General features: G+C 33.9%; 1 protein-coding gene across 1 annotated transcript in view; it reads left to right on the top strand.

The window, feature by feature from the left end:
• The window catches only part of Anxa10 (annexin A10), a 59,653-nt gene that overhangs the window by 19,446 nt on the left and 14,983 nt on the right, over positions 1-25,224 (top strand). Inside the window, exons 4-6 of the mRNA XM_071609317.1 lie at positions 5,217-5,330; positions 7,078-7,168; positions 8,760-8,839. Coding sequence (XP_071465418.1) covers positions 5,217-5,330; positions 7,078-7,168; positions 8,760-8,839 — 285 coding nt within the window. The remainder of the gene's footprint in view (positions 1-5,216; positions 5,331-7,077; positions 7,169-8,759; positions 8,840-25,224) is intronic.

Raw genomic sequence — 25,224 nt, 5'->3', positions numbered from 1 at the left:
TAAGGGACATTGCAAATCCAATTGATAGCAGCTTTAATATGCTGTGTTCCTTTACTAACATATTATTATTTTTAGATAAAAATGAACACCCCAACTTTCATGAAAACTTGAATCATTAAATAAACTTGAAAGAATACTCACTTCTGCAAAGTAAAAAGGAAACTTGTACAAATGATTTTATAATATAACATCAAATTTTGCAAGTACTTACCCTGTGATTGCTGGAGTGGGTAGCGTTGAAGACAAATTCTAAGTTCCAGGTTATGTGGGTTTGTATCATTGAGTGTTTAAACAGTAAGTATCATGTTTTATGATAATAGAAAAAGGCATATAGGCATATAAGTTTAAAGCCTATGAAACCGTTCCCCTGAGTATATTCAGACAAGCAAAATATTACTCAGACTTCTGTATCTTTCCACTCTCCTCCACTATTAAGATAAGGAGAATAAGGAATGAGAAACTGCCATGTTATTTTTAATTAAAGTGGAGTGGTCAGAAGAGGTGCAACATGGGTAATCTGCAGTTTCATCAGCCACATGGAACAGCTAGATTTGAAAAGCAAGTACTCATTAGTTTAACGTAAGGTCAAGCTGTGACTCTGGCAGAGTCTGCTTTAGGGCAAGTCTTGGAAAAACAGAAAAGCAGACGCAGTAAGGCTGGGTAGACTTGCACTCCAAAGGTGGCATCTGAATAGTTATTTATATAACTCCAAGTGAGAATTTGAGACCCTAATTAGAAGGCCTATTTCAATTCTCCTCTTTGAACTTGCAAAGCTTAGTTATTTAAACATATTATTCAATATTTATCTTCCCAACTGAAAGTAATATTTCCTTCTCGGTACCCTGATAATATCACACTATTCCCACTACTATATCCCTCACCACATTTTGCATTGTAACATAATTATTATGCCTGTATTTCTACACCATCTGCTCAAGGAAGCTTCTCGAGGATAGGTTTGCAACACATTATTGAACATCTTAGGCGGAAAAAGATTTTTGGAGTACCTGGTATGTGCCAGAAAATATTTTAAGAATTTCACCTAAGTTAAATATGTTAATACTTTTATCAACCCTGTGATGTAGGTATTATTATTTTCTTTCCAAATAAAGAAGCATACACAAAGAAGTTAACTAACATACTGGCAATCTTATAATTTTTCCTTTACAGAGGGCTGAAAACTATATATTTTAATACAGTAGAACAAACTAATACTGTTTCTTTTCATTAAATTGTGATATTTCACTGAAATAACACACACACACACACACACACACACACACACACACTACAAAATATGGATAAATACCGCCATCTAGTGGCAGTACTAATCTCAGTCTATAATGGAATACATACAAATATTCAGTATTTGTATAAAATGGTAAAATTCATAAACTAAAGATATTGTTATAAATGTATAGGATAAATAAATGTAGAGGATAGAGATCAAAGAAATGAAAGTAAAGGTTAAATAAAAGGCTTTTTCAATGCTCAAGTCCTCTTTAAATATTGCCTTTATTCTTTATACAATTGGTTAAGTTTTTCATACCGCATTCCTTTACTCATTTTTTATTCTTTCATCTGTCTATAAAATAATTTATATTGTATATTCTCATTTTATATAACTATAACTACAAGGACTAAATGCTGAATTTAGGAAAATTTCTGTGAAAGTCTGTCACGTCTCATGATTGAATCAGTCAGGGTCATTCCAAGTGAATTTGGGGAATAAATAAAGACACAGACAAAGGAAGTACCTTTTCTTTGGGTTCAGTAACCACTCCTCAGCTGCAGTTCCTACAAAGGGGGCAAGGCAGGCAAGAAAGAGAGTGAGGAACAGGTGCTGAACCCATTTATTGGGGATAAGCCATTCAAATGAGGCAAGGGGTAGAATTACAAAGGAACAGGTGAGTGTAACTCAACCCCTGTGGGTGACACCTACACCTGGAGCCACGCCTTGCTATCCGAGCTGGGGTAACACCCCAAGTTACTGCAAGAGCTGGCACTGTCGTTCCAGACTGAAGGCAATAATTGGTCAGTGTCCTGGGGCATCAGGACTTGAAGGTCTGCATCCAGGACAGCTCCTGACAAAAGTCCATGTCCAGATAGACTTTGGGGGTGGGCGGGGCTGGGGGGGAGGATGCAACTCAAATGTTTATTATACAACATGATTGTTAAAATGTAGTATAGCATATTCAAAGAGAGTGTTGGAAAATAATCAAGGTAGGATTAGAGAGAGACTCATGAAATAGGTGATAATTGTAATGTTTCACCTTCCATCAGTGGCCAACTACCATTATCCTCTTATTATGAATGTATATTGAATTGACCTATTTGCATTCAAACCTTCAGTAGAGTGTCACCAGATCTAAGTGTCCAGAAATGCCGCATCAACCACCTATATGCAAAATTCATCACCTTGCTGATGTATCGTTTATGGTTTCCTATGGCCTACAAAAAATAAGAGAAATTGGAGGGTCAGAATGCCTTGTTTCAAATCCAGGCTCCATCACTCAGATGGAGGTCCATAAGTTATATGGAGCTAGCTAGGTGACCTCTGTGTGCAGATTTCTCATCTACACAGTGTGATGAACACAGCTCCTAATTCATAAGTGGTAGTAGTGAATTATTACAGTTTGTCTAACCCTAAGAATGCCTTCTGGCAAATAGGCAGCAGTCTAAAAACATGTCTAGTTATTATCATCATCACCCTCTTCTACCCACCTGGTCAAACTTCCACTGTGAAGGCCTTTCCTCTTTATACTTACAGGGAGGTTGGAATAAATAACATCTGAACTTAGATTTAAGTAAATCAAAAGAATTTAGATTTCAAATCAATCCAACACTTGTTTAAAACTACCTTGAATATTTCATACACACATTCTACTCTACCCAGAACAGGGCCTTTTCTGTCCTAAAACATTGTCTATTTTGATATCTTCTAAGCCTTTGCCTGACTGAATACCACTTCATCTTTCAAGGATTCACTTATACTACACAATCCACGAAACTCCATTTTACTCATATTATCTCTTTTTAACGAATTCTTACAATTTTCTAAACTGTAATGCTCTACCCTTCAGGGCCTCATTTTGGTCCTTAATTATATTCTAGATTATAGAATTTCTCTAATTGCATATGTCCTGATTTTTTCTATGTCAGTGATTTTCAGCTGGAGCCAACACATCCCACTTCCAAACAGGATACTGTATGAATCTCATATGATTAATTCTAGAGACTTCTCCTGTCCCCTAAAGCATTCTCACATGTCCTCCCTCTCAGCCTTATTAAAGAATCACTGCATTAGCAGGGCATCATGGTGCACATTTGTAATCTCAGCAACTCAAGAGGCCAAGGCAAGAGGATCACAAGTTTAAGGCCAAGATCAGCAGCTTAGCAAAAGCCTTTCTCAAAATTAAAAAAAAAAAATTAAAAATTTACAAAAACAAGGTTTGGGGGTGTCACCTGGTGGTAAAGTGTCCCTGGGTTCAATCTCAGTATCAAAAAAATACATATTCATATATTCTCTGCTTTATGACACCAATCAAGTGATAGGGTTTGTGCTTTTCCTAAAGTACACTAGAATGGAATAATGATAAAAACTGCCAGAACAGGATAAATAACTTGAAGCCAGGGGTTAAGTAGTAAGACATACATACAATAGAGGACCTAGTTTAAAGGTTAAATATGTTGAGGATTTAGAAAACATTCACTTTATATATGTTAAAATTACATTTTATCAATTGAAACTTAAAAACCCATAACAATGAGTATAATCTATATAAAGTAAAATTCATTGATTTTGGTGCAGTGTGATCACAATCTGAATCAAGATACAGAGTATTTCTAATTCTTTCCAGGTTGCTCCTTCACAGGCCATGTGTCCAGGAAACATTATTCAATTAACACCTGAGTTTATTGAGTTCCTTTTGTGTGCACGAGAATTCAATCTCCTCAGGCTTGAACATTCATTCATCTCTGTTCATTGCGATAGCTCCAACATCTGAACAATGTCTGGTTCGGAATGGCCCCTTGAGGACTATTCAGTAAAGGAGTTGGAAATGTACCACAGAAGATTGCAAGGAAATTAAATAGGACAGGAGATATCATGTGCTTCTTACTCTACTCCAACCACCTGGCACAACTTCAGACATTTATTAATTGATCATTAAAGAAACTGCATTGATTGGCCCTAGCAAAAAAAAAAAAAAATCAAAGAGTTTCAATTTTAACAATTAGCACTTTGTGGATGAATGCTTTTATTTGTTAAAATTAAAATCCATAGCATAGAAAAGGTTTTGTTGGATAATACTAAATGAAATTTAAATTATGATCATTTTGTTGTTATTCAATATAATATATGATGCCTTTTTATTATCTTTTATTTAAATTCTATCATTGAGCGACCATGGAACTAAAATACTCTTGTAGATTTTTAAGTAAAATTAGATATTTGCACATTTTAGCAAAAGGCAGTAAGTTTTAAACATCTTTCAGATGTCTTGGTAACTACAGAAAATTAACTTGGCACGTACTTTTCTTAATTTCCTTTCTATACTAGAAAAATAAAAGGCAAAACATTAAAAATATCAATTTCATATTTTTTATGCCTACATTCCAAGAACAATGAACACTGAACATTTTTCTCTGGAAGCATTTAACTTTCAATATCTTGAATAATGCAGCTGTTGATTGAAGAAAGTTCTAAGATTATTTAATCAATTTATGTAAGTTTTTAGCCATAGCATAACTAAAGACACCCTGCTAAAAAAAAAAAAAAAAAAAAAAAAAAAACTATTGTGATGATAAAATACATGTTTTTCTTAAGAATTTATTTACTTTTTTTTAATTCTACAAAGAAAACCAAGAACTCTCAACTAAAATATTTTCAGGTTTCAAGTTCTATGTATTTTCATAGAGAGATCAAAAGGGAAGGTTTGGGATTGGGGAATAGGGAAAGAAAATTCTTCTATGTAGATATGACCACAAGTCTATGTGCTTTATCATGTAGAGACAAGATTAAATCAGTCATTTTCAAACCCTCAAATCAATCCTCTTGGGAAATCCATAGATATATGCATGAATTGAAACAGATTTCTTACTATGTGAAATAACACAGAAAAGTAACTCTTAATAACAGACTTCCTGCAATTATTCCATTCCTCTTGTAAGTTTGGTAACTAATATAATAAAAATATTTACTTTCTCCCCCACAGAACCTGGTTGAGGACCTAAAGGAGCAGCTTTCATCGCATTTCAAAGAGGTTATGGTTGGCCTCATGTACCCTCCACCATCTTTTGATGCTCATGAACTGTGGCATGCCATGAAGGTAGTGATCTATGCAAAAATTATACCTGTAGCAGGCACAACCTGATGTTTAATAGATGGGAAACTCTCCCGTGATGCTCCTACATACTTTTATGATTGGCAAGAGAGGAGAATATATCTAAGCAATGATGTAACAATGGAAATATTGTGGTTGGGGAAAGGAGCCTTGTTAGGAGGAGGAAGTCTCCAGAGTCCTGTGGCTAGAATCAGTCTGTTCTGTAGTTGTAGACACTCAGACTTACCAAGCCAACTCCAAACTCAGCTATGAAAGAAAGAAAGGAAGAAGGGAAGGAAGGAAGGAAGGAAGGAAGGAAGGAAGGAAGGAAGGAAGGAAGGAAGGAAGGAAGGAAGGAAGGAAGGAAGGAAAGCCAGCCAGCCTTCAGGGTTATTCATATTTGTCTCTCTTTGATAGGTATTCATATATTGAAGAAGATATCTTAAAAATTCATGTGAATTTCTAAAATCATTTGTAAAAGTTTGGTTCAGAGTCAAAAAAAGATACTGAATCGGAAACAGAGAACATCTTTATTTTTATGATCTTATAGAGGACAACTTTTTAAATGATATTAAATTAGTCCTTTACAAAAACTATTGCTCAAGTGTATCAAATTTTACTTTTGAAGAATTAGAATGAATTCACCTTACAGAAAGAAATTGTTAAATCATTTCCATGAAATAAATTGACTACAGATTTTGTTGTCTAGGAACATGAGAAAAAGAGAGCTATTTCCTTCTTTCCAAAACTGACATTAAACACCTGCAGAACCAATTATTCCAATATGATGCCTGACAACCACCAGAATACCACAATATGTGAGCGATGTGTGACAGGAAAGAAGCAAGAGACAACATAATTAAAGGAACATAGATTTGGGCCATCATATTTGCTGATCAAAATAGATGTTGTCTGAAAGTCATACAAATTTCAATTGATCACTTTTAAAAAAAAATGTTTCATATCCATTTTTGACAAAATTACATAACTATAATTTGAAATAAAAAGTCTTATGTTGTGGCTGGGATAGTAGCTCAGTGGTGGAGCGCTTGTGTAGCATGTGTGAGGCACTGGGTTCGATTCTCAGCACCACATATAAATAAATAAAAATAAAGTTCTATCGACAACTAAAAATAATTTTTAAAAGTCCTATGTTGCTGATTAGATGAAACTACTATATTTTAATCAATATTTCCTATTAATGGTAATGATTCCTGAGGTTTTCCTGAAAAAAAAAGATGTGGTGTCTTTAAAATCACTATCATAGACTAATATATTTATCTCTGTATAAGAGCCCACAGAAAGCTCCTAACTCAAATGCTAAGGAAAATTGTGCAAAATTACCCATCTAGGGAGAGGCAGAGCTTGATCCCCAAAACGTCCTTGGGAAAGTAGAAGACATGTGTCCTCTTTTCAGCTTGCTTAAGAACTGATTGCCTAACAACACCTGGAATTTCAAATTCCATTCCAGAAACAGATGGAAATGCTCAGTGTCTTTTTCCACATTGGTTAGAAATACCCATGCTGTTTTACTCTCAAGGAAGGAAAAGAATTTCCTTAAATAATATTATCTTCTCAGGATTAAACGTGAGTAAGTGAAAGAGCCTGAACTGAAAATGGGCTATTTATCCCAAATGCTTCCTTTCCCATTTGCCGCCTCTCAGAACACCAGAATGCTGTATGCCTTCACTGAATATCAGGTTTCTTATTATCGCAAATGTAAATTGGCTTATATTTCTCTCTGTCACTCTAGGGAGCCGGCACTGATGAGAATTGCCTCATTGATATATTGGCTTCAAGAACAAATGGGGAAATTTTCCAGATGCGAGAAGCTTATTGTTTACGTAAGAAAATTTCAATATGAGCATATATTGTGCACACAATACAACTTCATGTTTTTCAAATAACATAAAAATATTCCAATTTATATATTTTAAAGAATTTTTAATGACATTCTCCTACATGACGTATGACTCACAGGAGTAGAATAGTGGTTACCAGGGACTGAGGAGAGTGGGTGGGAGGCAGGACTGGGAGAGGCTGGTGAGCTGGTACAGATACCATCAGGAAGAATCAGTTCTGATATTCTGTTGCACAGTAAGGTTGACAATAATGCATTGTATATCTCAAAACAACTAGAATAGAGGACTTTATATGTACTCACCATAAATAAATGATGGAAGTTTGTCGGGTATGGTTGCAATGCCTATAATCCCAGCGGCTCAGGAAGCTGAGGCAGGAGGATCATGAGTTCAAAGTCAGTTAGCAAAGCACTTAGCAACTCAGCAAGACCCTGTCTCTAAATAAAATATAAAAAAGAACTAGGGGGATGTTGCTCAGTGGCTAAGCACCTTTGCATTCAATCTTCAGTACAAAAAAAAAAAAAAAGGAGAGAGAGAGAGAAAGAAAAAGAAATGGAAATTTAGGATGCTGGCTATGCTAATTACCTAGATTTGATTGTTGCACACACAATGTATTCATAAATTGAAACATTATATTGTACCCTATAGATATATACAATTATTGCATGTCAATCAAAAGAAAAAAAATAAGACAAAAATATTTGTTTTTAAAAAAAACAATGACTCAAGACCAACAAACTCATTAAGGAAAAAGGATGATTAGCATATAAAAAATGATAGTTCCCTAGAAAATCAAACCAATTTTCCAGGAAAATAATTACAAGAATCTACGCAGTGAATATTTTACCTATGACAGGAAGGTGTCCAGCATCTTGGTTCAGAGGGCATTGTATCTCTTACTCAAGAGAGAAATGGAACCCCAAAAAAGGAAGCAAAGTACAATCATTGTTGGAGACTTCTAAAAATACATCTGCTTCCACTTTACATAAGTTACATACTCCCTGTAATCTACTTCAGAATCAGATCTTACACATTTCAAATTAATTTTTATTATTTTTTTAGTTTTATTATTATTATTTTCAACAAGTTTTAATGCCTTAAGTTCCATTCCATAATGCATTATGCAATATTGAACATTAAGAAATTGATGTAGACAGTCACCTCTATTGCTTCCTAGCAAAAACAAGACTTTTTCAAGGAGAATGAAGGAAGAATCTTCACTTAAAATATTAAAATGAGACAAAGCACTTGGGAAGGGTACTAGACTGGGAAGCAGTCTATGCAAATAGAGTGCATAATTCTGAATTTTGAGAATTAGAGAATGCGGAATGATTTTCAACTCTTTTCTTCAATGTTGTAATAAAGATAATTTTTAAGACAACAGACCTATGCCAAAGATGCCATTAGTTGACAGATTTCTTGAACAGTTTGTTGACAAAGAAATGTCATGAGATTGATCGTATTTCCTGTACTTTCCATTCACAACTGGGGCAAGTAGCATTGACTTAACCAAAGCATATTTGTCTGTGGTTCCACAACCAATCACCTTTAATGTGCATGGTTTCTTGCCTAGAATACAGCAGTAACCTTCAAGAGGACATTTATTCAGAGACCTCAGGACACTTCAGAGATACTCTTATGAACTTGGTCCAGGTATGCCATTCCAAAATTCATATTATTTTCCAGTATTAAAAAAATAGATATGTCATTTCCAATAAATATAACAGATAACTCCAGTATAGCACAAAGAGTAAGTTTTATATAATAATATTTACTGAATATCATCCATGTCCCAGGAACTCAATTAGAAGTTTGACTTGAGTATAGAAACAAATATGCATACACTGAAACCATATGTAAGTGATTATAAATGTGCCTATATACATAAATAATTATATATGCTAAGAGAGTTAAGAGATTTGAAATGTTACAGATATATTTTTTCAATTTAAATTAAAATTAATCCCATTTTTTAAAAACAGCTAAAGGGGATAAGCACATACTAACTTTCTTGAGTTATTGCTAAGTGCCTGGCACTGTGTGATAAGAGAAGCATACTATTCATTTATCAACAACAAAATACTGTAATATAGAAATTCTTATAATCACTTTTAAAATGAAGAAATAAAAAATCAAAATATATAAGGTTTTTAGCTCTGACTGTTCAGTGAGCTAAAAAGTAGATATTCAGAATTTGTTTGAATCCTGTATACTCTTGAGTGCCAGCATAGGATCTCAGTGCTACCTATAAAAATTCTGTTATGCTATACTTACCAAATAGGATACTATACATTACTTCAAATTAATATTATATGTTGTCACTTATCTTATTTTTCTGTATAGACTAATTGGTATGAGTTAATTTCCATTCAATTAACATTTCCTGAAAACATCCAACTATTAGCATTGTAATAAGAATAATATTTTTAAAGTTATAATTGTCTTTTTAAATGTGTATTCTCAAATGTGTCTGTCATCCTCTTTAGCAAAGCCATTCAGGAAAGCAAAAAGAGTCAGTGTTTCATGCTTAACTACTAAAAGAGAACCTAAAAAATGTCTTAAGAGCCAATAATTCAGTTTGGTTTTGTGTATATATGTGTGTGTGTGTGTGTGTCTGTATGTGTGTGTGTCTCTGTGTGTGTGCATGCACACTTATGTGTGTTTGAAATGAAAGGATTTCTGAATCCATAAAATTTTCCTTTATACATCAAAAAACAACTGAGTTGTGTTTAGCAAAGAATTTCACTAAAAGCCACAGACAGGTGGAATTTTGCACATGAGGATGTGGAATTAAGAAAAGATTCCACAGCCTCTAAATAAAGAAGAATATATGAAAGTCCAATGATAGACAGAAAAGGACCCTGCAGGAGGAAACTGGAGTGACACTCCTTGAAACACCCTCAGGAACCCAGAGACGCAGACCTTCAGTTGAGGAGTTGGGATCACCAGATGAACACGCAAGCTGGGCCATCATGCATTCTTTCTTCTTTTCTCTAAAACACTCCAGTACCCGTTGCTTCTCTGAGTTCTGGATTGTTTTTAACCTGTTGTCACACTGGGAGAGGTTCATGTTTATCCTTCAGCCTTCTTGGCTAAGTCTGAGGTGATGCGCTGGGGTTTATCCTCTTGGAGGGTTCTACCTCTTTCACAGATCAATTTGGCAAGTTGAGAGGTCTATAGGTTTGTTTATGGCTTCAGTGATACACTTTTCTTTCATCCGAGTCTATGAAGTCTTTGAAAATGAGCAAAATCTTGGAAGACTTGATACCTACTTGCTTTCAGTGAGATTCATGTACCACTTAACCACACCCAAAGTTTTTTCCTAGATCTGTTTCTCCAAAATGACCTACTTCTTTTTTGCATCCTTGCATTCCCCTTTTGTCCTCATTGTTTTATAACTTAAAGACTCAGACAGTCAGTAAAATTAGCTGAGTGTTCACTGCAAGGTGAAATCATAAAATGTCCTTGTCTTTCAAAGCCTCTAGAACTCTCACGTTCACACTGAAATAGTTTCTCCTTCTAATTCTTCGAGGCATCAAATTTCTAAACTATCTCTTTTCTCTCTTATTTCTGCTTGCAAACTGACAATTCATTTTCTGAGCTCATCTCTGTCTTGTGATACATGGCTAAAAGCATAAAGTAAATACTATTTCTCAAGCTCACCTGAAGACCAGAACAGATTCTACTGATTAGAGAATAGCTCTCCTTCAAGAAGTGATCCAGGTGCTCAGTCTCTTTCACCTTCCTACCTGGCTTTTAAGCTTATCACAGCTCTCCTCAATCTGCAGAAGCAGGACAATGGAGAATTATTCATGGAAGTTTTTTATGAGCTTCAATGTGCTGCATATAAGTTTTGCTCAAATTCCACTGGCTAACCCTCACATAAATCTACTTAATATCAAAGGTGGTGCCAAAATATAGTCTATCTGTTTGTCTTCACTTTTTAACAATGAGTTATCAGCAAGCACCAAAATTTCCAAGAGAATTGGATGTTGCAATCCAGATAGACAAATAAACAGCAGAAGATGGGAAGAATAAAGATGCGCATGACAAGAAGTTGAAAACTACAAAGATGACTGTCTCAGGCTGAAAGAGAATTTCCAAAAAGGTAGTAAATACAAACCAAAAAAATGCAAAGTTCTGTGCAATCTTTCTTACAAGTAGTTTAAACAGAGAAATGCCTTTGCATTTATTTATTTATTTATTTATTTATTTATTTATTTATTTATCTTTTATTTATTTATTTAAATTAGCTTATTTATTTTAATTAGGTATATATGGCAGCAGAATGCATTTTGATTCATTGTACACAATTGCAGCACAACTTTTCATTTCTCTGGTTCTACACCATATAGCATTACACTCTATATGCAGTCATACTTGTACCTAGAGTAATGATGTCCATCTCATTCCACCATCTTTCCTGCACCCATACACCCTCCCCACCCTCCCTCCCCTTTTCCCAATCACAATTCCTCTATTTTTCTCATGTCTCTCCACTCCCCATTATAGATCAGCATCCACTTATCAGAGAGAACATTCAGCCTTGGTTTTGGGGGATTGGCTTACTTCACTTAGCATGATATTCTCCAACTTCATCCATTTACCTGCAAATGCCATAATTTTATTCTCTTAATGCTGAGTAATATTCTATTGTGTAAATATATCACAGTTTATTTATCCATTCATCTATTGAGGGGCATCTAGGTTGCTTCCACAGTTTAGCTATTGTGGATTGAGCTACTATAAACATTGATGTGACTGCATTACTATAGTAGGTTGATTTTAAGTCCTTTGCATATAAGACTGAGGATTGGAATAGCTGGATCAAATGTTGGTTCCATTCCAAGTTTTTTGAGGAATCTCCATACTGCTTTCTAGATTGGTTGCACCAATTTGCAGTTCCACCAGCAATGTATGAGTGTGCCTTTTCCCCCACATTCTCACCAACATTTATTCTTGTCTGTATTCTTGATAACTGCCATTCCAGCTGGCGTAAGTAGTTTTGATTTACATTTCTCTGATTACTAGAGATGTTGAACATAAAGCACAAGAAATAAAATCAAGAATGGGATGGAGTCAAACTAAAAAGCTGCTTCTCAGCAAAAGAAACAATCAATGAGGTGAAGAGAGAGCCTACATTCTGGGAGCAAATTTTTGTCACATTTCAGATAGAGCACCAATCTCCAGGATATATAAAGAACTCAAAAAACTTAACACATAAAAAACAAACAACCCAATCAATAAATGGGCTAAGGAGCTGAACAGACATTTCTCAGAAGAAGCTATGCATTCAATCAACAAATATATGAAAAAAATGTTCAACATCTCTGGCCTTCGCATTTTTATCTATGCTTATTTTTGGGAACATATTCTTATTATGTCACCATTTCAAATGACCTTTTAAAAGTTCAGTGTATAAAAGTTTATTGGTCCTACCTTTAATCTTATTTGGAGAGTGATGGTGCTTATTTTAGAATCAAAGAGGAAATTAAATATCAAGAGCAAGAATGGACTACTTTAATCTGAATGTATCAGATTTCTACATAATTAATCCTACTGTGAATAATTAGATTCTAGGAGATGAATGAAAATCCAGAGATACTGCTTATTTTCATCTTTCATTTCTTCTGTTTTCTTTTGGACATGAAGTATGTGTAAAAATTTTGGTCCAACATTTGCCTGCATTTTTTTAATCTTGCTGATTTGTTCCAACAAAGAATCAAAAAAGCAAAATATTTAAAATGCTGAAATGGAATTAAGTAACCATTTTCCATCATATGTCTCAAGGAATCTATTATTCATGGCCTTCTTCTACTCCATGAGGACTTCTCTTCTTCAAGAAATTTATGTGCATTTCTGTTAAAAGAATCTTATCCTATGAGAACTACAACCATTCTATCCCATTCAGTTTTGCAATCATAACTAAGCTCTGTACATGGCATATGGTAAGCAATTCATATTCTTTGGAAATAAATAACACAATAAACAAATTATTTAGAAAAAAATCCAAGTGAGCAAAATTCATTGTTAGATAAAGAAGAATGCATCCTGTGTGATGATTCTTTAACAAACCCTGGAAGTTGAGCACCATTTGCATGCAAGCAGGGTAAGGAGAAGATGCCCAGGTCTATGGAAAGGTGATGCATAAGCAGGCTGGCTGTTTTGAAGAGCTCTGTTGAATAGGGAGAGTTGGTCTGATTAGAGTGCTGGCTGAAATGGCATGCAGAAAAGGTTCCTATAAGCAGTAAAGAGCCACCGGAAAATTTCTGAGCAGGATGTGACATGACAGGGATGACTTTAAAATCATACCCATCACAATAATTTACAATGACAATGAAGGAAACTATTAGTGAGAGCCTCACTTGTATCCAAAATTAAGAAAATGTGATTTATTAAAAATAAAAAATATTTTTCCTTCTTAATATCTGTTTAATTTCTGTACTTCTATTCTTCTCCTTAAGATTATACTAATCAAATCAATAGATGTGCTCAGAGTATAAGCTGAAATAATACAAGAAACAATGAGAAAATTCAGTAGGAAGCAAGAGACATACATTTACAGAGGGGAAAAAAGCTATTAAAAAGCATTCCTCTATGTTATTGCTCAAATTTTCTTAATGACCATCTTTTAAAAGTGAAAGTTGTTAGATTCATGCTCTTCCAGTTCAGATTACAGGGAACAAGGAGACACTGAGGTGTGGTGGGGGTGCGGGGAGCAGAGATGCAGAATATTTCCCAGCTAGTCAGCAAGAGAGACCAAAAGCCACCTGTTGAATCCTCACCTGCAAATTGCAGATTTTGAAATCTTACAGAGAATTCTATTTTGTTCTTGTTGTTTTATGAAGATATTTTCAAAATGGACTTTTTTTCTCCTTCTGAAGTAAATTTATGATTTCACACACAAGAGGAATTATTCCTACCTTGTCTAAAATCACCTGTTTATGGAAAATTGTCAAATTGAAAAAATGGCTATTAATGAATAACTAACTGTTCCCATTTACAAGTTTAAGTAACTACCATTTCCTTTCTTTTCCTGTATTATACTGTTTTCTGCCTCATTTGGGATAGATTAACACATCCAAACACAGGAGATGTGGATTTCTTTAATGTGTATTTATTGTGACTAAAAGTTCATGCTGTACTTCACATATAATTTATGTGATTCAATTAACAATGAATAAACATATATGCCAGACTGGAACACAGATTAATGATTCTATTCATTGCCAGGCAACATGGATTTTCTATTATATCCTTTGTGTATGTGTGTATGTTCATGCATCCAAGTTATTGTCAATTATGAACTAAGAATAGGCAATTTTTTTTAAATGCTGAGAAAGCCAAATATTAACTACTCCACACTGAGAAAAAGTCTGGTAACTTGTGCTGGTTGGATTCTGTCAAATTGTTCAGCTTTAAAAAGTGGCATGTTACCAAGAAAATTCATTGACCTTTCAATTAAATTAAAATATTCAGTTTTACACAAAATTATTAGGAAAAAATCAAGAATTTGCTTTATTGTGTTTGGTTTTAGTTCGTATTTTGCTTGGTTTGGTTCTACAGTTCACAAAACTGTCCATATTACCAACCTCAATTTTTCCTATTCTAAGGCTGTTAATGTTGAGGGACATGTCAATGGAAAGAAGATAATTCGGTTTGTCAAATTGAGACCTCTGGGTAAGTTATTATACAAATAAGGTTATGTTAATTTGTAACAGAGGTTTAACCCATTTATAGGAAAACTCATTTTTAACCAGTTACATAGTTTTGATATCTCACTTGGTAATATGCCTGTTGCATATCCTCTTTTACTTTTCATGAGATCGATTTTAATTAAGACATTCTTCTCAATACAGAAGGAAATCATCTTTTTAAAATTTTTGAGTAATGCTGCATCATATAAGTTAAAACAACAGTTTTCACTCAGGGATTCTCCCTGACAAAGTTGTTACTCATAATAGATTCAAGTCAACAGTCTCATTATAAACCCATGAGCTGCTTCCTGATGTCAAACAAGTTTTTTTTTAAATATCCAACTAGAAATTTATTTCAATTAATTGAAGAAAAATGTAAGTTTTCTAGTAGAAAAAAAAATTATTTTCCTTGGGATTACATTTAATTCCATGAGGACAACACCATGGACCCTCTTCTCCCTCTACCAAATCTTGCTTCTTGTGCCTCCCTTTCATTGATGTTCATTCCAAATGCATTCCACAATAAATAGTCTGCAGAAAAAATAAAAAACAAGGAAAAAATAATGAACAGTGCCTCCCCTTGATTTAACAGCACACTCAATCATTAATAATTTCAGTTCCTCATATCTGAGTTCCTTACATCCTTAAACAATGGCGCTTTACAGTGATAGAATATATATGTGTGTGAGTTTGTGTGTCTCTCTATATATATATGTATCATACTTTTACTTGTAAATACCTACACATATTTTAAAATAACCACACAATAATTTATTTTATTACTGGGTTTCATCTAATTTGGATTATAAATTTACAGAACAAAGCATCGCTTCTTAAATTTGATTTCTGAAGTTGTAAAGTACATGCATGTGTATATGTGTGTAAGTTCAGCCTTGAAATCATTTTGATGTTTAGTAAATTTTTTTTCAACATAGAATACTGAAGAGTAAGGGTGAGTTGAGACTGTTTTTATAAAAAAACAAGGAGAAATTTCTTACTTAATTTTCCTTGCTTCTTCTCAGTCTTAATTTTTAATTAAAACTTGCTTATATTTAGTTAAATTTACTCATTTTACTTTCTCCTGCTTAATTTTTAATTTTGCTTCTTTTTTCTTAACATTATATACTTATAAAGTTAAAAGTACATTAGCTTAAAAGGTAAACTATACAAGTATACAATAATACATATCTCATAGAGATTACTTAACTCAGAATATGGAGGTAACAGACTTCTACATGACTTAATATAATCTCATTTAATAGCATTTTGGAAAATCAGAAGTTGCAGATTTGCTTACTAAAATGTAAATGATCTCTCCTCAGTCTATACTCGAAAGATTTTAAATCAGCATACTATAGTAATGCAGCCACATCAATGTTCATATTAGTACAATTCACAATAGCTAAACTGTGGAATCAACCTAAATGCCTCTCAGTAGATGAATGGATAAAGAAACTGTGTTATATATACACAGTGGGATATTACTCAGTATTAAAAGAGAATAAAATTATGGCATTTGCAAGTAAATTGGATGGAGTTGAAGAATATCAGGTTAAGCAAAGTCAGCCAATCCCAAAAACCAAAGGCCAAATGTTTTCTCTGATAAGTGAATGCTGATCCATAATGGGGTGGGGGAGCATGGGGAAAATGGAGGAACTGTGATTGGGCAAAGGAGAAGGAAAAGAGGAAAGGGGCAAGAAAGATAGTGGAATGAGATGGACATCATTACCCTAGGTACCTGTATGACTGCACATAGAGTGCATGGTGTACAACCAGAGAAATAAAAAGTTGTGCTGCAATTGTGTACAGTGAATCAAAATGCATTCTGCTGTCATATATACCTAATTACAATAAATACATGGATAACTTTTTAAAACATAAATAAAAGGTATGATCTCTGTGTATCATGAAATACATGCTATGTTTTTTAAATATTATGAACTTTTTATTGACTTCTTACTTCTACATTAATGGCTGTTCAGGGTGAAACCTCTGATTTAGGACTCAGATCAGTAAATTTAGAAGATGGCGGCAGGGGTGGGGGACCTGTAAAGTAAATTCAGAAAATGAAAAAGTTTATTACTTCTCTTGACCACTCTCTGTCTATGACATACACCATTCCAAAGAGAATCTGTCTCAACATATTATAAAAAGGAAATGGAATTTTTTCCTAAAGGACTATGAAATTCTGAGCTGATGAGTTGTAACCAGTTATCTGTGGGGCACTATAATAGGACCAAATTTTTTCTTAATCTTTCCTACGCTTTTTTTCTCCCACACTCTAGCTTGACTCCTTGTTCCTCCCTCCCAACCTCCTTCTCTCTCTCTCTCTCTCTCTCTCTCTCTCTCTCTCACACACACACACACACACACACACAAACACACACACAACAAGATAGAGATGTATAGATAGATAGACAGACAGACTGGCCCTCTGGACTTCATTATAATTCAGGCTCATATCCGTGTATTTATCATTTAACTTTCTCGAGATTCAGATCTCTGCTCTGTGAACCTGAATGTGAACTAATCCTCCTGTCAGGGTCTTCCTAATACAAACATTCTCTAATTTTTCTGTTGTTATAATCATGTAATCATTTTTCTCTGCTTCCCTGTGCATCTTCACTTTCAGAATCAAAGTCAAGATTATTCCTGGCATTTATCTTTTTAAAATTATTAAAATGCACAGATGCTCTTTTTTGTGTGAATTAATAGAGATTGGAGGAATTGGTGCATATGAGCTTTAAGGTATTCACGAAAGAGAAAGGGTTGAAAATAAATCGTCATATTTTCTGGGAGAATAAGGTGTTTTGCTTAATCTATAAGGGATTTTCTGAGAGGACTATTTCTACTAAGGAAACAGCTGATCTAGAAACATTCTTCTTGAAAACTAGTACCAGTCATTAAATTGACTCCCAACACTTCTTGCATACTTTTATTAACTAGATTTACAGAAGATCTAATTATCTGTCAAATAATGAAATATTAGCCACTTAGAGATTAATTAATCAATATGTGCAAATTACACTGGAGATGATGTTTTTTGCAGAGGGAAAGAATGGAAACTACCCAAGTGGATACTACCTCTTCACCTTAACTTTCAGGGTTCTCCTGAGGAAAGTTTCTCAAACTTGAATAGTGAGGCTTCTGGGCTGTGGTTGCCGTCAGTTCTCCTCCTAATTGTCTGTAGTCAATTTACAGGCTCTTACTCAGTGACTTTTTTTAATCCAACAGTCTTTTTAAAGTGCTCTTGATAATTAACTGCATAAGAAAATAAACAGATGGGCACCATTTCAAGTTAAATGCCCAAGAATATTATCTTTTCACACCAGAATTCAGACACACACACACAGAGAACTGCAGAAAATTCCACAATATTTATCACAAGTTTTGCAAGGGTAGAATTTTACTTAGTTACATAGTTAGGTTGAATATCATTAAGAAAACTTCAATGGTTTAGAAAATCTTCCCCATCTACAAATTAATCTTTGAACTCTGCTGTCTGAGAACTATTTCTTTATCTTTCCAAAAGGGGATTTCCAAAATATGACTTTTAGGCACTTAGGAATTATGGGTGAACAAAAGAGACAAATATCCTACACTTTATGAAACTCAAATCAATCAAGGTAATAGGAACAATTAAATAAGTCTAATAAATAGGTACATAATAGAATTTTTAGGAGGTGATGTAAAATATGTCAGAGAAGGTTTGGGATATAGCAATTACAGGTCTGGGCAGAGGGGCTAGATTGTAATATTATATAGCCTAATCAGGATAGATTTTATTGAGAAGATGAAAAGTAAGCAAAAGTATGAATAAAAAAGTGAATGAACAAATGAATAGATGGGATAGGGAGTTCCAGGTGAGGTGCACAGCTAGAGAAAACGTTGCAGACTAGAAAATCGCTAATGGCTATGGGGAATAGCAAAGAGCCCCACAGAAGCCCATTTGAGCAAAGGAAAGACAACAAGGTAATAGATGTGTAGATGCATAGAGGAACTCAAAGAAGCATCAAATAGGGAAGGATTATGTCAAATTTTATAGTCATTAGGAAAACTTGGTTTTGTTCTTAGCGAAATGGTAGAGAGAGAAGTCTTCACCAGTTTTTGAATAAAGAAATGATGTGATGTTATGCTTTAAGGTATCACAGGGAATGCCGAATTCACGGTAGGGAGACGAGAGTGGAAACAGAAACCAGTGGGGAGGCTGTGCCAGCAGCAAAGCCAAGACATAGTGTTAACTTGGGCCCATTTGAGAGCAATGCAGGGTAGAGTGCCTGGATTCCAGATGGTCCACGTTATTTTCTGAGGAATAAGGTGTGATATATGAAAGAAAATGAAAAGAATCAAGGTGCCTTTCAGATTTTCAGTCTGAGTGACAATAAGAGAAGTGGAAAATTGAGAGAATATAAAAGGTAGAAGGAGATCAAAAGTTGATGTTAAACATGTTGAATTTACACACACACACACACACACACACATATATATATATATATATATATATATATATATATATATATATATGAAAATCAAGAGAAAGTATTAAGTTAGCAACTGGAATATGCTCAGCTGAATTTCAGATAATAGATTTCTTTTTTGTATTTGTTCTTTTTAGATATACATGACAGTAGAGTGTATTTTAGCATATTATACATTCGTGAGTATAACTTACAAAAATAAGGATCCTATTCTTGTGGTTGCACGTGATGGGGAGTTAAACTGGTCATGTATTCAAATAAAAGTATGAGAAAGTTATGTCTGATTAATTCTACTATCCTCCCTATTTCCCTTCCTTTCCCCTTCCCTTCATTCCACTTGGTCTAATCCAATAAACTTCTATTCTTCCCCTCCCCACTCTTCTTCCTTGTTGTGGGTTAGCATCCACACATCAGCCTTTGTTTTTTGGAATTGGCTTATTTCACTTAGGATGATAGTCTCCAGTTCCATCCATTTACATGCGAATGCAATAAATTCATTATTCTTTATGGCTGAGTAATATTCAATTTTGTACATATACTATATCTTCTTTATCTATTCATCTGTTGAAGGGCACCTAGTTTGGTGGAATAGCTTGACTATTGTGAATTGAGATGATATAAACATTGTTGTTGCTGCATCAATATAGTATGCTGATTTTAAGTCCTTTGGGTATAGACCCAGGAATGGGCTAACTGGATCAAATGGTGATTCTATTCTAAGTTTTCTAAGGAATCTCTATTCAGTTTTCTAGAGTGGTTGCACCAATTTGCAGTCCCACTAGCAACGTATGAGTGTACATTTCTCCCCACATCCTCGCCAACATTTATTGTTGCTTGTATTTTTGATAATTGCCATTCTGACTAGAATGAGATGGAATCTCAGTATGGTTTTAATTTTCACTTCTCTAAAGGCTAGCGATGTTAAACATTGTTTCATATATTTGTTGACCATTTATATTTTTTCTTTTCTGAAGTGCCTGTTTATTTCTTTTGCTCATTTATTGATTGGGTTATTTGTGGGGTTTTGTTTGTTTGTTTGTTTGTTTTGGTATTAAGTTTTTTGAGTTCTTTGTATATCCTGGAGATTAATGCTATATCTGAGGTGCAGGTGGTAAAGATTTTCTCCCACTCTGTAGGCTCTCTCTACATTCTTGATTGTTTCCTTTGCTGTGAAGAAGCTTTTTAGTTTGATACCATTTCATTTATTGATTCTTGATTTTACTACTTGCACTTTAGGGGTCTTATTGAGGAAGTCTATTCCTAAGCCTACATGATTAGGCCTACTTTCCTTCTAGTAAGCACAGGGTCTCTGGTCTAATGTCAAGGTTCTTGATCCACTTAGTTGAGTTTTGTTCAGGGTAGAGATGGGGTTCAAATTCTTTGTACTAGATATAGATCCATTTCCCAGAACTATTCGTTGGAAAGGTTATCTGTTCTCCAATATATGTTTATAATGCCTTTGTCTAGTAAGAGATAACTGTATTTATATGGGCTTTTCTCTATTGGGTTTGTCTTCTATTCTGTTCTGTTCCATTGGGCTTCATGTGTGTTTTGGTGACAGTACCATGCCATGTTTGTTTTTTTTTTTTGTTTGTTTGTTTTGTTTTTTACTATGACTCTGTAGCATAATTTAAGATCTGGTATTGTGATGCCTTCTGCTTCACTTTTCTCAGAATGAATTTCTTTGGCTATTCTGGGCCTCTTATTTTTTCCAAACGAATTTCACACTATTTATGTATTTCTATGAAGAATATCATTGGAATTTTAATAGGAATTGCATTATATCTGTATAGCAATTTTCATAGTATGGCCATTTTGACTATATTAATTCTGTCTATCCAAGAACATGGTCTTTCCATTTTCTGAGGTCTTCTTCAATTTTTTTTTTCAGTAGTGTTCTGTAGTTTTCATCTTAGAAGTCTTTTACCTGTCTTGTTAAATTGATTCCCAAGTATTTTTTTTAAAAGCTATTGCTATTGGTATGTATTTCCTGATTTCTAGTTCTACTAATACGTCATTGGTAGATAGGAATGTGATTGATTTATGGGTGTTGATTTTATACCCTGCTACTTTGCTGAATTCACTATGAGTTCTAGAAGCTTGCTGATGGCATTTTTTGAGGGGGTCTCCTAAATATAGAATCATTTCATTGGCAAATAGAGATAGTTTGTGTTCTTCTTTTCCTATTCTTAGCCCTTTATTTTTTTTTCTTTTGTCTAATTGCTCTGGCTAGGGTTTCAAGGAATATGTTGAATAAGAGTGGTAAAAGAATGCATCATTGTCTTATTCCAGTTGTTACAGGGAGTGCTTTCAATTTTTCTCCACTTAAAATGATGTTGGCGGTTCCATTCCCAGCTTTCCAAGAAATCTCCATACTGCTTTCCAAATTGGCCGCACCAATTTGCAGTCCCACCAGCAATGTGCAAGTGTACCCTTTTCCCCACATCCTCGGATAGTAGAGGATAGGAAAGGCAGCAGAATACAACAGACACCAGTATGGCAATAGGTAAATCAATGGATGTGTAACCGATGTGATTCTGCAATCTGTATACGGGGTAAAAATGGGAGTTCATAACCCACTTGAATCAAAGTGTGAAATATGATATATCAAGAACTATGTAATGTTTTGAACAACCAACAATAAAAATTAAAAAAAAAATGATGTTGGCGGGCTGGGGTTGTGGCTCAGCGGTAGAGCACTTGCCCAGCACATGCAGGGTCCTGGGTTTGATCCTCAGCACCACATAAAAATAAATAAATTAAATAAAGGTATTGTGTCCAACTATAACTAAAAAATAAATATTAAAAAAAATAAAATAAAATGATGTTGGCCTTGAGTTTAGGGTATACAACTTTTACAATGTTGAGGTATGTTCCTACTACCCCTAGTTTTTCTAGTGTTTTAAAAATTAATAAATGGTGAATTTTGTCAAATGCTTTTTCTGCATCTATTGAGGTAAACAGGTGATTCTTTAAGTCTATTAATGTGGTGAATTATATTGACTGATTTCTGTATGTTGAATGAACCTTGCATCCCTGGAATTAACTTCACTTCATTATGGTGCACCATCTTTTTAACATGTTTTTGTATGCAACTTGCCAGTATTTTATTGAGAATTTTTGCACCTATATTCATCAGGGATATTGGTCTGAAGTTTTCTTTCCTTGATGTGTCTTTGTCTAGTTTTGGCATCTAGGAGATACTAGCTTCATAGAATGAGTTTGGAAGGATTCCCTCCTTTTCTGTTTCATAGAATGATTTGAGGAGGATTGGTGTTATTTCTTCTTTGAAGGTCTGGTAGAACTCCACTGAGAATGCATCTGGTCCTGGTGTTTTCTTTCTTGGTAGGCTTTTGATGGTGTCTTCTATTTCATTGCTTGAAATTGGTCTGTTTAATATGAATTGTAATACATCTGCTGTCATATATAACAAATTAGAATAAAAAATAAATAACTGTATTTATTAAAAAGAAAGAAGTTGATCTGTTCAAATTTTCTATGTTCTCTTTATTCAATTTGGGTAGGCCATTTGTCTCTAGAAATATGTCATTTTTTTATTTTAATTTGTTATATATGACAACAGAATGCATTACAATTCATATTACACATATAGAGCACAATTTTTCATGTCTCTGGTTGTACACTGATTTTCTATTTTATTAGAGAATAGATTTTCAAAGTAGTTTCTGATTATGGTCTGTATTTCAGTAGTGTTCATGGTGATATTAATTTTATTTACTTATTTAAAGAACCAACTTGTTGTTTTGTCAATTTTTAATTGCTTTTTTGTTGTTGCTTCAATTTCATTAATTTAGGCTCTGATTTTAATATTTCCTGTCTTCTACGGCTTTGGGTGTTGATTTGTTCCTCTTTTTCTAGGGCTTTGAGATGTTAAGTTAGGTTATTTATTTGGTGAATTTGTATTCTTTTTATGAATGATGTCAATGCAATGAACATTCCTATTAGAATTGCCTTCAAAGTGTCCCAGAAATTTTGATATGTTGTGTCACTATTCTCATTTATCTCTAAGTATTTTTTTAGTTCATCCCTGATTTCTTCAGCTATCCATTGGTCATTCAATAGTATACCAGTTAGTTTCCAGGAGTTACAGTAGCTTATTCTTTTATTTTATCATTGATTTCTAAATTTATTTTATTATGATCTGATAAAATGCAAGGTATTAGCTCTATTTTTTTGTATTTGCTTAGAGTTGCTTTTTGGTCTAATATATGGTCTGTTTTAGAGAAGGATTCATGTGCTGCTGAGAAGAAAGTGTATTAAGTCATTGATAAATGAAATATTTTTATATGTCTGTTAAATCTAAATTATATTTTTAGTTCTATACCTTTTTTATTATTTTTTGCTTTGAAGATCTATCAATTGGTGAGAGAGCCATGTTGAAGTCACCCGATATTATTGTGTTGCGAATTATCTGATTCTTGAGATTGTGAAGAGTCTATTTTATATATAGATACTCCATATTTTGTGGCATAAATATTCATAATTGTTATGTCTTCTTGATGTATAGTTCCCTTAAGCAGTATGAAATGGCCTCCTTTTTCCCCTTCTGATTAATTTTGACTTGAAGTGGACTTTATCAGATATAAGGATAGAAACCCTGCTTGTTTATGAGGTCCACATGAATGGTAAGTTTTTTCCCATACTTTTACCTTCAGTCTGTGGATGTCTTTGCCTGTAAGGAAAGTCTCTTGGAGACAACATATTGTTGGGTCATGTTTTTTAATCCAATGTGCTAGTCTATGTCTTTTTATTGATGAGCTTAGGACATTTATATTCAATGTTATTATTGAGATATTATTTTTATTCCCTGTCAATTTGAATTATTTCTGGTTTTTAACTTGAATTAGTTGCTCTTTTCATTAACTGTTCTTCTTGCATAGTTCCTCCCTTTGCTGGTTTTTAGTTTTATTTTGAATTTATTCTTCATGAACTATTTTGTTGAGAATGTTTTGTAGTGCAGAGTTTTTAGTTGTGAATTCTTTTAACTTTTGTTTATCATGGAAGGTTTTTATTTCATCATCAAATGTGAAGCTTAATTTTGCAGGGTCTAGTATTCTTAACTGGAATTAATTTTCTTTCAGAGCTTGGTATAAATTATTCCAAGACCTCCTAGCTTTGAGGGTCTGGGTTGAAAAATCAATTGAGATCTGACTTGGTTTCCCTCTACATGTGACTTGTCTTTTTTTTCCTCCTCTGGCAGCCTTTATAATTCTATCCTTATTCTGTATGTAGGCATAGTTATAATAATATGCCTTGGTGTGAGTCTGTTGTAATTTTGTATAGTTGGGGTCCTGTATGCTTCCTGTATTTGATTTTTTATTTCATTCCTAAGGTTTCAGAAAATTTCAGATATTATTCCATTGAAAATATTATGCATTCTTTTGGGTTGTACCTCTGAGCCTTTGTCTATCCTGATAAATCTTAAATTTGGTCTTTTCAGGTTATCCCATATTTCTTGGAAGTTCTGTTCATAGTCTCTTAACATATTTTCTCTGTGGTCAACTTTATTTTCAAGATTATGTATTTTGTCTTCATTGCCTGAGACTCTTTCTTCTAAGTGGACTAGTCCTCTGGTGATACTTTCCAATGAATGGTTTATTTGGTTTATTGTTTCCTTCATTTTGAGGATTTCTGCTTGTTGTTTTTGTTTTGTTTTGTTTTGTTTTTTCATTGTTTTTGTTTTTTTCAGAATCTCTATTACTTTTTCAAAGTCATCTTTTTCTTCCTGTATTTTCTCCTTTACATCATCCTTTCCCTTGCAGATCAATTTTACTATCAACATTCTAAACTCCTTCTCTGGCATTCCTTTCACTGAGATGTCAATGGATTTTGCTTTTGATGT

This window comes from Marmota flaviventris, chromosome 3, assembly GCF_047511675.1.
Source record: "Marmota flaviventris isolate mMarFla1 chromosome 3, mMarFla1.hap1, whole genome shotgun sequence".
NCBI lineage: Eukaryota > Metazoa > Chordata > Mammalia > Rodentia > Sciuridae > Marmota > Marmota flaviventris.
Note: the sequence above shows the minus strand (reverse complement) of the source record. Positions and strands in the feature narration are given on the sequence as shown.